This window comes from Fulvia fulva, chromosome 4 (assembly GCF_020509005.1).
Source record: "Fulvia fulva chromosome 4, complete sequence".
Taxonomy (NCBI): domain Eukaryota; kingdom Fungi; phylum Ascomycota; class Dothideomycetes; order Mycosphaerellales; family Mycosphaerellaceae; genus Fulvia; species Fulvia fulva.
Genome location: NC_063015.1, coordinates 3,801,390 through 3,816,783, shown reverse-complemented (window position 1 = coordinate 3,816,783; position 15,394 = coordinate 3,801,390). Strand labels below are relative to the sequence as shown.

Here is a 15,394-nt window from a genome sequence, read left to right as displayed (position 1 = left end):
ACGTCCTGATGTGGGAGGTGCTTGTATGTGGTTCAAGTGCGCGGTGGTAACAGGTGAGAGGTGGTATTGGTCAAGTCAACAGCAGCAGCATTGGATCATTTCTTTTCACGATGTCATCCGACACTCGGCGCCGTTTCTGCAAGGGACCACCGCGGCTGCCGATCACCCCGACGATCGCCGCTAGGGCTCTTGCTCAGGTAGAGGAGTGAATCTCACGAGACAACAGCTGTCATTGACAACCCAGTCACATCTCCTTTGTTATCAGCACATGTCAATACCCGTGGCTTCAGCAGTGAGGCCTGCTGTTCACACCCTGGACTGACGATCCGGTGCTCGAAAATGTCACATACTCGCTAGACAGGCCCCACCATAACGCGCCTGACCAACTCGAAGGTCACACAACTTGCGCCTGATCTTCACGATGCCTCCTTCCCGCGGAAGCTCGAGGCGGCAAGTCATCTATATCATAGCGGCGGCAGTGCTCCTCGGAATTACCTTTATATCCTTCTTCCAACGCATGCCCAAGGCGCCGGATCTCAAAGACCTTCGAGAGGCACTGCCTGACCCTGGATTCTCCGGGGCCGATGCCACCATTACGGGACCAGGAGGTGCGATTGCGCCGAAGTTGGGTAATGAGACTGCAAAGGCAGAGCTAGGACGGGCGACATGGAAGTACTTCCACACAGTGATGGCACGCTTCCCGGATAAGCCCACAAGAGAGGAGAGCACGGCGCTGAAGAGCTTCATATACCTGTTTCAGAGGCTATATCCCTGCGGCGAATGCGCGGATCACTTTGGCGAGCTGCTGAAGAAGTACCCCCCGCAGGTCTCGTCGAGATCGGCGGCAGCTGTATGGGCTTGTGATATGCACAACAAGGTCAACAAGAGGCTGGGAAAGGAGATATTTGATTGCGCAACGATCGGAGACTTCTACGACTGTGGTTGCGCGGAGGATGAGGATACTGCAAGGGCGGCTTCTGATGCGAAGAATGCCATGGCGAAGCCTGAGATGAGTAGCGAGAGGAGGGAGAAGTTGACGCAGAATGGACGGGACTTCGATACTGATCTGCTGGTGGCAGATTGAAATATGGGTTCTCAAGCACGAGCACGGCGTTGGCAGGGACAACAGCCTGGGCGAGGACGTGGCGCAGTGAGGCGAGAAGCGGCTGCCAAATCAAACGTATCAACTTCATCTCTCACCCATCGGTGGTCCGGACAATCAGTTTCATCATTATGCTACTGGGCTTGTGCATAGTGTTGTGCATGCATCATAGATGAGTGGCAGTGGTGCTTGGCCATTGTGGTGGCTAGCAGGACTGCCAATGGACCTAATGACTTGGCTGGTGAAGTGTCGACATAGCCAGATCCTTCGAGGTATACTCGCTGTGCTACGACTCCAGCATCTTGAATTTGCTGTTATGAAATGCGCGCAACCTCGATAATGCAAGTTCGTCGCGCGCCCTGCCGTTGCTGGTCTCCGCCATTCGCTGCCGCTACTTCGTTGAAGCTACCTGGCACGATAGAGATCGTACTGGTCGAGCAATTCAGCCGCTGTAACAGCGCAGGCTATAGTATATGATTTCAGCATGCAATGCGGTACATCGCTCTTCATCCCACTGTTCGCTATTTGATCCTTGCTAGGGCGATCGCGCGTGCCAAGCGCCCTTTGAACTTCGACTTTCCGGAAGGCGTGCACGCGAAAACCATCATCAAACAAACCAATGTCATCGATTATTACAACCAGGACGTGGCAATGCGCGCAGGCTCACCTTCAACGCTGTGGCGCGCGGCTCCCAGCACGTACATTTGCGCCAATAGCACTAGGCATCCGACGGGCATCCATCAAATACATCCGTCCGGCTAAGGTGACGCGAAATCGATCTAAATACGGGCTCATCAAATGCAAGGACTCGGCTGCAATATCGATCAATGACAGTGATGGGCCTTCTGACATCACAGAGTTCCAGAAGCTAGCCGAGGACGGGGAAGCTACAGTGCAGGACCTTCGAACGTTCCTCACAAAGACTAAGGCGCGACTATCATCACTACCACTTGCCAACCGGCACGATCAAGCCGCACACGCAGGAGGCGAGAAGGCACTGCTATGGCTCTGGGAGTATCGCCTTGACGCTCGCAAAGAGGACCTCGACTACAGGGGCCTTTTTGAACCGCTATGCTGGCTCTTGGCTGCGGAACACAATGAGTCGTTCGTCATCGAATGGGTGAAGAAATCAAGGCAGACGATCGCTGATCAAGGCGTCGTTGAGGGCAGCCGCGATTGGGCCAGACACAAGGCATGGTGTGGTAATCTGCTAGGCTGGTTTATCGAAGCGAAGCTGCAATGGAGTCCTCATGGCTCCGTTGACCCTGCACTGGAGGCCATGAAACGCATCGTTGACGCGTTGCAGGGAACTGTAGCTCTCAGGTTTAAGATGCAGTCTGTCACGGCTATATCTTCCGCGCTGACCGACGACGACCGCCCACCCTGTAATGCGGCATTGTACGAATGGTTCATAGGACTCCGCAAAATGACGGACCCTCGCGAGTACACCCGACACTTGGATAGCCTATTCCATCCAGCATCACCAGACCCTCTTCCCTACGCTCGGTGGGCATCCGATTACTACGAGCATCCCAAAAAACCTAAGGAGGAGATCAAGAAGCTGAAGGCACTGAGAAGTGTGGGCGCTTTCATGCTCCGCGCCGCCTACATATCACGCCTTCTTGGTGATGTTCCGACAGCTAGAAAGATGGAAGATCTTGTACAAGAGCACCATCCTTTGGTCTGGGGGTATCGACAGAGAATTGCTCGTAAGGCAAATCTGAATCTTGGGGACTTACACGCGAAGGCGAAAGTCGAGACGAGTGCGCTGCCAGCTGTGGCTTGGCGCAATAAGAGTGATATTGTGCCTCACAATGAGCGAGACGGCTGACGACGATCATGACTGGAAATCGGCATACGACATCGAAAGTTATCTACCAGGGACAAGCCATTCACAGCGATGTGCAAATGACACCGGCGCCGTATAAGCATCTAGCCTCCGCTCTGAGGACAGTCATTGTCGTTCGTGCGCCGCGTGTACCAGATCAACCTGCGAACAGCCTGCCCTCATCGTCAACTCTGCTCTCAATTATAGCTTCCCTCAGGACGAACTGGATGCGATAGCACTGGAGTCGACATCAGGCCGTCAATGATGCGAAGTTGGAGCATCATTGCGCCAAGTCCCTACATAGTCTGCATCAAGTCTCAATGTCCGGCGGATGTCTATGATGAAAACCTTTCGGACACATTCGAAAGCCATGGGATATTGGAAGCATCGGCCTTCGAAGACAGCGATGGGGGCCGTCCTCATGAGGTTTGATATGGACGTTGACGTTAGTGAACTCCATCTGGTACCATATAATTGGCGACTAGCCATGAGATCAAGTCAGCTTCTCGCGTGCAGAGCACGTTCTTTGTGGTCGTGCGAACATAAACGCGGTCAACGAAGAGTTGCTGACAAACGTCAGATCGGATGCTCGGCGATGTTTTTCGTACATCTCGGCGAACTCGCCGGCAACACTTTCATCTTCTCTCGCCCACACAGGACGACCCTACAAGCCAGAACATGACCGAACCCATCACACGGCGCAAACACAAGGGACCTCGACCTCAGATTTCCTGTGCTGTATGCCATCGTCGTAAAGTCAAATGCGACAAAAGTCTACCATGTGCCCAATGCATCAAGCATGGCTGCCGGGACGAGTGCAGATTCGACGGACTTCCGTCAAAACAGCAAGTTGAGCCAGAAACGAGGACCTTACAGCATGTTACCAAGAACTCCAACCACAACCATCAAACCCAAGCCAGCGTGAGTCACTTCGACATCGCAGACTCCGCCAGTAGTACACAGCAACGAACACCGGACCAGGCTCCTCCGCCTCGTGCAGAACCTAGTCAAGTCGCTCGATCGCAATTCGCAACTCATGACTGGGTACCTGAGCAAAGTTCAATGCGCGGCCGCACACACGTATCTTGGTCATTACAAGCATTCGATAGACTGATGACATACGCCGGGATCAGTCTGACCGAGAACGCGATCAGTCAGTTCGGTAATGGATCGTCGAACGTGCCCACACACGAGTCTGGCACATCGGAGACGTCGGTAGCAGGATTGCCCGACAGGATGTTTGATTATCTGCCACCCATTTCTACAGCGTGCGGTTTAATCGTGCGATACCTGGAGACTTTTGATACAGTCTACCCGATTCTTGATCGAGAAGCCTTCGAGGACGACACATCTACCCTGCTCGCTGATCCTGCGAAAGCTTCCAAACTTTTCGTCATGAAGTCCTTGCTAGTGCAGGCCATGGCCTCGGCTACATACCTGTCGGGAGAAGCGTCTGCGTTCGGGACAGCAACACCTCGATGGCGAGAGATGGCATCTTCGTGCCTTACCTCAATGATTGAGGCTGGGCAGCTCAGCATGGAAGGTCTGCGACTGTTGGCGCTGGGAGTACATCACGCTGAAGATGCAGCTTCGAGAACTCTATGGTGGTGTATCAATGAGCTTGACCTGAACGCGTGTCTCGCAGCTGGTATGCCACCTTGCGCGACGGCCACAACCCAGCCAGAGATGAGAAGTACGCAGCCAAATGCCATCGATACCGTCGAAGACATCCAGCACATCCTCAGAGCTTCCTTACCCACTCGCCAAAAGATCGTCCAGGCACTCAACACGGGGAAACACCTCCGCTTCGACACCGTTCTCTCCCTGAGTTCCGACCTTAACGAAACAATGGCTCCCGTCTCAACCACCACCTCCCCGACCTTGGGAGCAGTCACTTTCGGAACTAAATTCCTCTCCTTCATCCACACAACCTACATCACCGCCCTCCACCGCCCCTTTGCAACAATCAAAGACCCAGCCTTCTACCTCTCCCGAGCCACAACCCTCCGCCTCTCAAAACAACATCTCAACGACCTCACTTACGCCCTCCAAAACCCATCCCCCACGGATCCATTCGCGCCCCTCCTCCTCCTCCTCGACGACCCCCCCTTCCGTCCCCAAGCCCAGCACGCACTCCTCCATCAATCGCACGAACTTTACCGCAGCGACAACAGTGCCTGGGGAATGGCATCGATGCTTACTCTCCAGAAGACAGCAGAGCTGTAATTCTAGCGACTCTTAGGGGCTTCTTCAGTGTTGCTGAGCAGAATATGAAGAAGGGCAGATTTGTGGATCGGATGCTGATGGTGCCGGCGATGGTGTTTGCGCACCTTGATGCGACGGAGAGGTGTGGGGTGGGGAGTGAGGAGTATGGGAGGTATATGCAGGGAGTGGGAAATGCGGCGAGGGGATGTTCGGGGGGTTGAGAGGGCGGACGGGGAGAAGATGTGGGATTGGACGCCTCGGGATCCCATGCCTGATGAGATGGGAGAGGCAGATCGAGGTATTGCTGCCTCCGATCAGGTCAACAGCCTGCGTGCACAGGACCTATGCGACAGCAAGCATGTCCATGCGATTGCACAACCACCCGTGGCATTGAGAACCCCGCGCCGTAGATGAAGGGCTGCGCCTGCTTCAAGGCACTGCAAAGGCCTGAGAAGGGAAGATCAAGGCAGCCCATTTGAAGTCATGCATGGGCAGACCCCTGCCTACTCCAATCTACTGCAGCAAGCAAGCTCGTGCAACGATCCTGCAGTCTGGACGACTCCAGCCAGAATCACATATATGCCTCAGTGTAGGCTGCGCCTGGTCTGAGCCATTACGGGGCGGGGTTCTGGTGCTACGTAGAAATCCGCCACGGATACTGGCCGATCTGTGTAAGCGCAGACGCTGCGGTCCGGATGTCACAGAAGGCTATTTGCATAGTTGCTATCTCTTGAGGAAGGCACGCCATGTTGCGTGAGTGGGTCCTAGGGCCGTGCGGCGAAAGCTCTGTTTGCACGTCACGTCTGGGAGGAAGCTGAAGATGAGATGGAGGTGGTACATATCACTGTGCTCGTATGGTGGCGCGGTGTAGTGCTGATCGATGTGCTCGCATTCGTGAATCAGGCGTGGTTGTTCGTGCGAGGGCTACTTATGTTTGTTGGCCGGGCCTTTGAAGCTATGTATGTGACTGTACCACCGTCAAGCACCTCAATGTCGCGATGTCGTCGAATGGAGACATTCCCATGCTATAGATGCAGCACGCGACACTCTCAATACTGACGCTGATGAAGGTGAAGATGACTGTGAAGCCGATAGTGGAGCTGATAGGAGGCAGGCGCCTGGTTGATTCCAGGAACTGCGTTGCCTTGCCAAAACAGGCAGCCGCAGTGCTCACCGGTGGGGAAGAGTAGCTAGCTTATCGCAGCATCAGGTCGTGTTGAGATATCGTTTAGCGCTTGGTACCATCGCAGTGTGTCCTTCAAGGTGTGGTTGGCTGTTGTCGTCAAGGCGGCTGCATCTTGGCGACCTGGTGGACAATCCGGGGTGCAGGTGAAAGGCGCCAGAGAATGGAGAAACGCTGGCAATTGATAGGCACATTGCGAATCAGATCTCGCCGCCTGCCACACCTCCCTCAGGCAAGCACACGCGGTCTGGTTGCACAGGTTGCACTGCTTATCGCGTCGTGGAGTTAGTTGTGCAGCAAGCTAGCTTCTGGTAGGTTGTAGATACAGTTTGGAGATAGGTTCTATGCCCGGGATTTCAGGCCAGCCGCATGGGCTTGCAGATTGCAGATGGGAGCGGTCTCGGACAACACAGCTGCACGCGTGTTGATGGCGAGCGCAGGTTTCAGAGGGACCAAAGTACAGGACGATGTTCTAGCAGACCCGTTCTTTGTCGCAGCGGCGGAACTTCTGGCGAACCGCGGAGATGTTGTCAGCCGCGCGACGATGATGAACGGTGAGGGAGACAGGCACGACAGGCACGTAGAAATGGCTGCGAATGACACGATCACGCGTGATCTGGGTGGTCATGTACTTTGGTCAGGTACCGAGGATGCGAACGTGGGCTACTGTAGTCGTAGTCGTGGTGTTTCAACGCGGAGGCGGAGTACTGTAGGCAGTCGTGCACAATAGAGGACGCCGAGCACGCAAGGTGTGCAAGGTGAATGTCGAGATTCTGTTTGCCATTGCCATCATAGCCCGCTACGGGAAATGACTGGCCAAGTACACTGTACAGTACATGCGGCGCAGTAGATTGTGCAGGTCGAGGTACTTTGGCTCGACGGTCAAGCAGCCGGTATCTCAGCGCGTCTCTTCTTATCGCCTGCCGCTAGCGGTCATTTGGCCAGGGATCAGCGACTAGCTGCAGGTGAGCACCTTGAGCTCGTCGTCCAGGCAGGTCGCGCAACACTTCCACCATCGCTCCACTGCCCATGCCCGTCCTACGACCTCATCACCATTCAACAACACCGCCTGCCTGCCTGCCATTCGCCATCGCCGCACACTTCCCCCCTTCATTGCTTTCATATTGCTCTCTGCGCCCGCGCCGCACGTGTAATAACCCGCAAATAGACACTCCTTCAACCCCACAGCGACCCTTCCGCCGCCCTATCGTAGCGTCACTGGTTCGAGTCACGACATCAACTGTCACAGCGGCAACACACCAGAGACACTCTCGCGTGTCTCGCCCATCACGAGCACCACCCTCATCGCCCCGTGCACCGCTCCGCCCGCATCATTCACTACCTGCCTGCCTGTGCTCATGCACCTCGCATAGCCCGCCGAGCAACGGGACCCTGACAACCAACACCCTATCCGTCGCCCGCATCGCATCGCGTCGACCTTGGGTGCCCATGCATCCCAACTGCAGACCGACTTCCGAGAACGACACTTAGGCATACGAGAAGAGGAGGTCTCTGATTGACTGCGACACGCTCTTCCACACCGCAATCATGGCGGCCCCGCCACGACATGCGCCGTCATCGTCGAAGCGGCCCCCACCGATGCCAGAGGCCGAGCCGGACCTGAGCATCGATGAGTTCAAGAGAGGAAAGGAGATAGGCAAAGGCAGCTTCGCTACTGTCTACCTCGCGCAGCATCGGGTATGTCGTCTTGACACTCCAGCCTATTCCCGATGATGTGCTGCGACAAGAGCTGCATCCGGTCGTATCGATGCTGCAACGGCTTACTGACCATGTGAACAGGAGAAACGATCCTATGCCGCTGTCAAAGCTGTCCAGATGGCCAAATTGTCTAAGAAGTTGAAGGAGAATTTGGGCAGCGAAATCGACATCCTCAAGGGCCTACGACATCCACACATCGTGCAGCTGTTCAAATGTGTGGAGAAGCCCAACTACATCTACCTTGTCATGGAGTACTGTCAACTATCGGACCTGGCACAGTTTATGAAGAAGCGCCACACTCTGCCGAACTTTCCCGAGACAGCAGACATCTTCAAGAAGTACCCGAACCCTGAGCATGGAGGACTGAACGAGGTCCTGGCACGACATTTTCTCAAGCAAGTGGCCAGCGCACTGAAGTACCTGCGGTCTAAAAACCTGATACATCGAGACATCAAGCCACAGAATCTCTTACTGAACCCAGCACCAACATACATGTCAAAGCAGAAGCCAGAGGATGTGCCACTGGCCGCGAGCGCAGACTCCCTGATACCTGCTGTCGGTGTGGCTTCTCTTCCGATGCTCAAACTTGCTGACTTTGGCTTTGCACGACATCTTCCATCGACTTCCATGGCGGAAACACTCTGTGGCTCTCCCCTCTACATGGCACCGGAAATTCTTCGTTATGAGAAGTACGATGCACGCGCTGATCTCTGGTCTACTGGTACTGTCTTACATGAGATGATCGTGGGCAAACCCCCGTTCCGGGCACAGAACCATGTCGACCTTTTGCGGAAGATTGAGAAAGCCAACGACCAGATCATCTTCGACAACAAGAACATGACCATCAGCCGCGGCATGAAAGATTTGATTCGAGCACTGCTAAAGAAGAGCCCATTGGAACGCATGACCTACGAAGATCTTTTCGATGATGTAGTGGTAGTTGGTGAGATTCCCGGTCTGGTCAACGAGGATAGGCCGCAAGAAACAATTGCCCCGAGATCTGTTCCCGAGGTTGAGGAGTTGGGCCGGAAGATGACTATCGTAGACGAGACCCCACGTAAGGCTACGATCATAGAGGAGACATCCGCCGCTCTTCGACCAGCTCCGGAGCAGCAACTACAGCAGAAGAGGCCATCGCAGGAGCTGCCACGACGGACATCATCAAGGAAGTCATCAGAGCAAGACATAAATCAGCAGCGAGCGAAGGACATGATTCGACGAAAGTCATCTTCGGGCAGTCAAGGCCAAGCTGATGCTGCAACTGCAGGAATGAAGAGACAGCCAAGTCAGCGCGAGCAGCGTAGGCCGAGCATCGTGGCTCACATAACGGCACCGGGACGCCAGGAGCTGCACCAGCAACAGCAGCCACTGGCTCCAGCGCCACCTATACAGCGCCGAGCTAGTCGCTCATCGCCACTTGCTGGTCCGCCGTTGGTCCGGGAACCGACATACGACGAGAAGGTCAAAAGCGAGCGCGCAGCGCGCAAGGAACGGGAGCAGACTCAGCAGGATCTCACATTCGAGAAGGAATATGTTGTGATCGAGAAACGTGCAGTGGAGGTCAATGCCTTCGCGGATGAGCTCGATGCTGCACAGAATACATATGGCTCCTCGGCCAAGCAGGGGCAAATGGTGAGGCGAGCCACGACCCAAGGGCAGCCTACCTCACAGACTGGAGCCACCCCAGCAAGTCCTTCTCGCGCCATGCAGCAAGTGACCACCAGAGCTCCTGGCGGCCATGCGCGTGCTGGTTCCTTTGAGAGACGCTACGCTCCATCGCCGCAATCTGCAACAAACATGCTTACAAAGGCACTCAATGCTGCCAACGCGCGTCTGTTTGGAGCGTTGGGCAGTTCTCCTCCATTTGGCATGGGTGGTCCTTCCCCGCCGCGTGGGTACGGCGCCTTTCCAGCTTATCCGACAGCAGGGGCCCTTACGATCTGGGACGCCAACGAGATCAAAGCTCCTATGGATGAAGAGACTAAGATTGTCCGAATCATGGAGGAAGCCGCTCATCGTAGCGACGTCATCTTTGGCTTTGCAGAGGTCAAGTACCGGCAATTGCTGCCAGCAACGCCTTCATCACAGGATGCCCTCGGCATTCAACAGATTGAAGCCCAAGAGCGGCCCGGAGAAGATGATGACATGACCGCTGTAGCCGTGGTTGGCGTTGCTGAAGAGGCGCTTGTTCTGTATGTGAAAGCACTGGCAATTCTGTCGAAGACTATCGATCTCGCTGGACAGTGGTGGTCGAAGCAGGGCAGGGGCGACGGCGTCACTTCAGATCCGACCTCTTACTCTGGCAGCTCGTCTGCTGTGGGTACGCGCATACTCAATGTGGTGAAGTGGTGTCGTACGCGCTTCAACGAATGTCTCGAGAAGTCTGAAGTGGTGGGCCGCAAACTTCAACATGCACAGAGACAACTCCCTGAAGATCATCCTGGACATCCAAACAATCAAGCAGAGCACTCTGGTACTATCACTACTTCGGCTGAGCACATCCGAATCACCAGCGGCATTACAGCAGAGAGGCTTATGTTCGATCGCGCGGTAGAGATGAGCCGTTCAGCAGCTGTGAACGAACTTGTTGGGGAGGATCTTCCAGACTGCGAGCTGAGCTATAGGACCGCCATCATGCTTTTCGAAGCTGTGCTGGAGAACGACGACGATCCGTTGATGCGCAAGCCGAGCGCTAAGAAGGAGAAGCCGGCAGACGAGGTCATCAATGGCATGGAGACGGAGGATAGGCAGACTGTCATCAAGCGTGAGTGAAATCGCTGCATTGGCATTCTCGACACTAACACGATCGCAGTCATCGATAGCACCAAGTCTCGCCTCAACGCACTTCGAAGGAAGATTCTTATCGCGCAGCAAAACGTTGCTAGGCGCTCTTCCATAAGCGGCACATCGACTCCCAAGGCTGGAAACCCATCACCAGTCGCAGCATCACCTACGATCGCGAACGCGTCGCCGCGATGACCTTGAAGCGACATAGCACACCACAACCACATCGCACTTTGCTTACAAGCGGGCGTCTATACTTTTCGGCACGAGCTCCTTACGCACGACATAACAGTGCATGAGCACCACAAAATGGGCGTTACTTATCAGAATGTTTAGAAGAGTCAACACGACTCAATGGTTTTTTCAGCAGGCGTTGGCCAAATGGCGTTTTGTTTACACGGGAAGGCGGGGACCACGGGCGCAGACAGGATGGCGCAGGATCTACCTGGGAAGGGAAGGGAAGGATATCTCGGCTGGCGCATGTGGATGACTTTGCTCTCACATACGAAGGACACAGGCGCATCTACGGAGCTGTTGCAAAGGAAGCAGGAAGCAAGACGATACCAATGAAGATTGGATGCAAAGGGATGGGATGGCGCAACTACATACGATACCACTAGCGACTACTATCAAAGCGGCGGAGCCCTTTTATGCTTTGCAGTGAGCGAGCGAGCGAGCGTCATATCAGATTGGATAGGAGGAAAGTCTCTCGGCTGTACGTTAGAGGTAGCGTGAGAGCTATAGGTCTAGCGAGGTCAATGAGAAGCACTCTCACAATCAGTATTTCCGTGACAGATATCCGTCTGCGGACCGTGTGATCGTCCCCGTGCTGTGCCGTAGTGGATCAATTGATGTCTTGTTCCTGGTGCTGATCTGGTGGACATGAATGCAAGAGCTGCGTCATTTGGATGTGCGCGTGCCAGGAGCCGGTGTTGAGCTGTTCTGGGTCTGGCTGGAGCACCTGCAGCTCACCTTGTCCAGGCTATCTTCAACCAAAAAGTTCGTCGTGGAGCTAGAACTATATGTCACTAGCCAGACGGTTACACATCACCTTGAAGTCATGCTTCACTCATAGATCCATCAACGTCGATTGTTCTGCAGGAATTGCTTCCTGTCGGCTTTACAGCAAGCCTCCCTCGGCACAAAGCTTTTGTTTGAGAAACACAAGCAAAACACCGAGCTATATATCGACGAGGACAGCGAGCTTGAGACGATCAGCTGGAGAGAGCGACCTACAAAGGCGGCAGCTTCGTCGAATCCACCAAGAACACCACGCCCATACACCGAACCAAATGGCGAGTCTCGCAGTACACTCGAAGAAGCACAAGGTGTGCGTGGTGGGATCAGGCAACTGGGGCACCACAATCGCCAAGGTGATTGCAGAGAATGTGAAGGAGAACAAGGACATCTTCGACGCAGAGGTGCAGATGTGGGTATTCGAGGAGGAAGTGCAGATTCCCAAGGACAGCAAACACTTCGACCCAGGCTCGGAGCTATGCAAGAAGCCACAGAAGTTGACACAGCTCGTCAATGGCCTACACGAGAACGTCAAGTATCTGCCCGGAATACAGCTCCCGGAGAACATCATCGCCAACCCAGACGTCGTAGACGCAGTCAAGCATGCCACGATCCTCATCTTCAACCTTCCCCACCAGTTCATCGGCCGCATCTGCGACAATATCAAGGGCAAGCACCTCCCCTACGCCCGCGGAATCAGCTGCATCAAAGGCGTCGAAGTCTCAGACCAAGGCTGCGATCTCTTCTCCGACAGCATCGGCCAAAAACTCGGCATCTACGTCGGCGCCCTCAGCGGCGCCAACATCGCATCCGAAATCGCCCTCGAAAAATGGTGCGAAACAACAGTCGCCTACGACCCTCCACACATGGACTCCAGACAACCCACACCCGAGGGAACACCCGCTGGCTCACCCCACGGCTCATCCGCAACCCTCCAAGACCTCAACAGCGTGGCCACCACACCCAAGGGCAAGAAGCAGAACCTCATGGCCCTACCAGCAGAGTACCCACCCCTAAACCACGCAAACATCAAGAAACTCTTCCATCGCCCCTACTTCCACGTCCGCATGGTTGACGACGTCGCTGGTGTTTCCCTCGGCGGCGCACTCAAGAACGTGGTCGCCCTCGCAGCCGGCTGGGTCGACGGTCTAGGCTGGGGCGACAATGCAAAGGCCGCGATCATGCGTGTTGGAATCCTCGAGACAATTCAATTCGGCGAAGCGTTCTACTCCAAGACGTTTAAGCGCGAGACGATTACCGAAGAGTCGTGTGGTGTCGCTGACATGATCACATCCTGTTCCGGCGGCAGGAACTTCCGATGCGCGAAGATGTCCATCAAAGAGGGCAAATCGATCAACGAGATCGAGGAGCGGGAGCTGAACGGGCAGAAATTACAGGGAACAAGCACGGCGTACGAGGTACACAGCTTTTTGAAGGCGCAGGGCATGGAGAAGAAGTTCCCATTGTTCACGGCTGTGTTCGATGTGCTGGAGGGCAACAAGAAGCCGGAGGATATTCCGGAGCTGATTGAGCCGCATAATGAGTAAGGACTTATGATTGCGACGCATGGAGCTTGGGCGAAGGCGTTGCTTTTGTGGTGTATAGGCGGTGTGACTGACTACTGCTGTCGTGTGGGCGTGAGAGTAGGCCGGTTCGCGCGAGGCTTTGAGGGCGATAGAAGGGAGGTGTTTATGTGCATACGTGTGGTTTGAAGGTTGAGGTATAGCTTATCATCGATGATGCCTGTATGACCGCGAGTGTGAATAGCGAAGTACGTAGTGGAGGTATATGCTGCGCAAGGCCTCTCAATGCTGCGAGGAGGGCGATATGAAACTCTAATCGTTCTGAGGGACTAGATGACCACATTTATCATCGTCTTGACCACCGTGCTCTTTCTCTCCGTTGATTGTGCCACCGACCACCAGCTCTGTATCCAGACTCCTGACTCTGCCATCTCGCGAAAGACAGCCGATGGGCAGCTCCGTAGCACGGCAGTGTTCTCGTCGGTGGGTGGGAAGTAAGTAAGGGCAACAGGTTACCTTCAAGGATACGTATTATCAATCATCCTCAACATGTTCAAATTGCCGCGGTAGGATACGTATAGGATTATGTACAGAACGCGATCATGGACGTATCGTGAAATGTATCTGGAAGATGTTTGCTAGGCTGCTTGAGTGCCATAGTATGGGAGAAGCGGGAGGTACGCCTCAATCGTGTGGTGAAGCAATGGTGGCAGTTGCGCTAGATTGGCAAGCTTTGATGCTGGTGCCTCATGCTGTGTTGATGGAGGTGGCGGTGGCCGTGAGCGAGGGGCGGACCAGCTTCGCGCGTGAGGGTGCCAGATAAATGTCGGGGGCGAGTATCATGGTGATTTGTAGCGTGAGATGGGCAGCAACGACTGGGGCTAGCTTTGATTCCGTAGCTCGTTGTGTGCTGGCAAATCTGCATTCTGGTGAGCCGTTCGAATGGACAGCGTTCGAATGGACAGATCCTGCTTCGTCTGGAGATAGGTAGGTAGTTGCATGATGTGGACGACATTGTGTAACTAGAGAGGGCTTGAAGTGTGATATGCGCTGGCACTTTTGAGATTCATAGAGAGCTACCTGTGGTTGTGTCTTGAAAATGTGTGTGGATTGTCGCCAAAAAGGGGCTCGGCTTTGGGAACACGTTCTATGTCGACCATTGGGAGTCGAACCCATGGGCAGGCCGAAAAGAAGAGAGGCACCCAGGAGAAAAACATGACCCAAAATACATCCACTCTCCCGATCCTCCTCGACTCACTCTCACTCACCCTCCTCACCATTCCCCAAGTCCTCCTGCGCGGGACTCGAACCCCGTCCCGAAGAAAATGCAAAAATTCGACTCACACCAATATTGAGTGCAAGCCCTATCAAATTCCCAAGTGTCTCGTGGTTTGTTTTCACGCCGCGATTGAGAAGGTTGCTGGAGGAACAATGTGTATGTCGTACACACAATCTGACTACTTGAAGGCGCTGTGTCTCAAGGCGCAAGCGTGTCAGTTGGTGAGTTCACAATGTTGTGGTGTCTTTGTGGCTATCTTCCAATGCTCTGTGGGATTCTATGGTCACGGGATGGGAATTTTGTGTTATATAGCTTCAGTTCTGAGAGGGATTGTGCCTCGGCAAAGCCGATGGTGAGGGCGGCGAGGGTGCTGTGGGTGCTGTGGAGGTCGAGGGGGGTTGGGATGATCGAGAGGAGGTTGGTGAAGTGTTGATGATGGGTCGTGAGAGTGTTTCGGTGGTTGTAGGTGGTGGTGTCGAGGTGCCGGTGCGTTCGAGGGAGGAAGTCGAGGTTCAGGCAGGCTTCAGGCAGCAGCTGCCACAAATTTGAGCGCGAAGTCTTCGAGGTCTTGATGCGTGCTGGCTCAGCAACCGCAACCACCCAGAGATATTCGCCATCTGCACAGTCAGCTGCATTGTCCTGATACCTTCTCCCCATGAGCACCTGCCGTTGCTGTCCGCGACCCGCCAGTATCGGTATGGCGGTGCTGCATCTTTGAGAGGCAGACCCATACCACAATGAAGCATCTCACCTC

The 15,394-nt window shown here is 54.6% G+C and overlaps 5 protein-coding genes across 5 annotated transcripts; all 5 read left to right on the top strand.

The window, feature by feature from the left end:
- Positions 1 to 421: 421 nt before the first annotated feature.
- On the top strand, positions 422 to 1,084 carry CLAFUR5_04799 (FAD-linked sulfhydryl oxidase ERV2; the record flags this gene model as incomplete). The annotated part of the gene is made up of 1 exon (XM_047903947.1): positions 422 to 1,084. The coding sequence occupies one exon, from the start codon at positions 422 to 424 to the stop codon at positions 1,082 to 1,084; it is 663 nt and encodes a 220-aa protein (XP_047761114.1).
- A 637-nt stretch (positions 1,085 to 1,721) lies between these two features.
- On the top strand, positions 1,722 to 2,933 carry CLAFUR5_04798 (uncharacterized protein; the record flags this gene model as incomplete). The annotated part of the gene is made up of 1 exon (XM_047903946.1): positions 1,722 to 2,933. The coding sequence occupies one exon, from the start codon at positions 1,722 to 1,724 to the stop codon at positions 2,931 to 2,933; it is 1,212 nt and encodes a 403-aa protein (XP_047761113.1).
- Positions 2,934 to 3,608: 675 nt separating this feature from the next.
- Positions 3,609 to 5,356, top strand: CLAFUR5_04797 (uncharacterized protein; the record flags this gene model as incomplete). The annotated part of the gene is made up of 3 exons (XM_047903945.1): positions 3,609 to 4,758; positions 4,819 to 5,103; positions 5,139 to 5,356. 3 exons carry the CDS (start codon positions 3,609 to 3,611, stop codon positions 5,354 to 5,356), a joined length of 1,653 nt encoding a protein of 550 aa, XP_047761110.1.
- A 2,510-nt stretch (positions 5,357 to 7,866) lies between these two features.
- Positions 7,867 to 11,016, top strand: CLAFUR5_04796 (Serine/threonine-protein kinase atg1; the record flags this gene model as incomplete). Its single annotated transcript, XM_047903944.1, has 3 exons — positions 7,867 to 8,016; positions 8,119 to 10,801; positions 10,850 to 11,016. 3 exons carry the CDS (start codon positions 7,867 to 7,869, stop codon positions 11,014 to 11,016), a joined length of 3,000 nt encoding a protein of 999 aa, XP_047761109.1.
- Positions 11,017 to 12,113: 1,097 nt separating this feature from the next.
- On the top strand, positions 12,114 to 13,385 carry CLAFUR5_04795 (Glycerol-3-phosphate dehydrogenase [NAD(+)]; the record flags this gene model as incomplete). The annotated part of the gene is made up of 1 exon (XM_047903943.1): positions 12,114 to 13,385. The coding sequence occupies one exon, from the start codon at positions 12,114 to 12,116 to the stop codon at positions 13,383 to 13,385; it is 1,272 nt and encodes a 423-aa protein (XP_047761112.1).
- Positions 13,386 to 15,394: the final 2,009 nt, after the last annotated feature.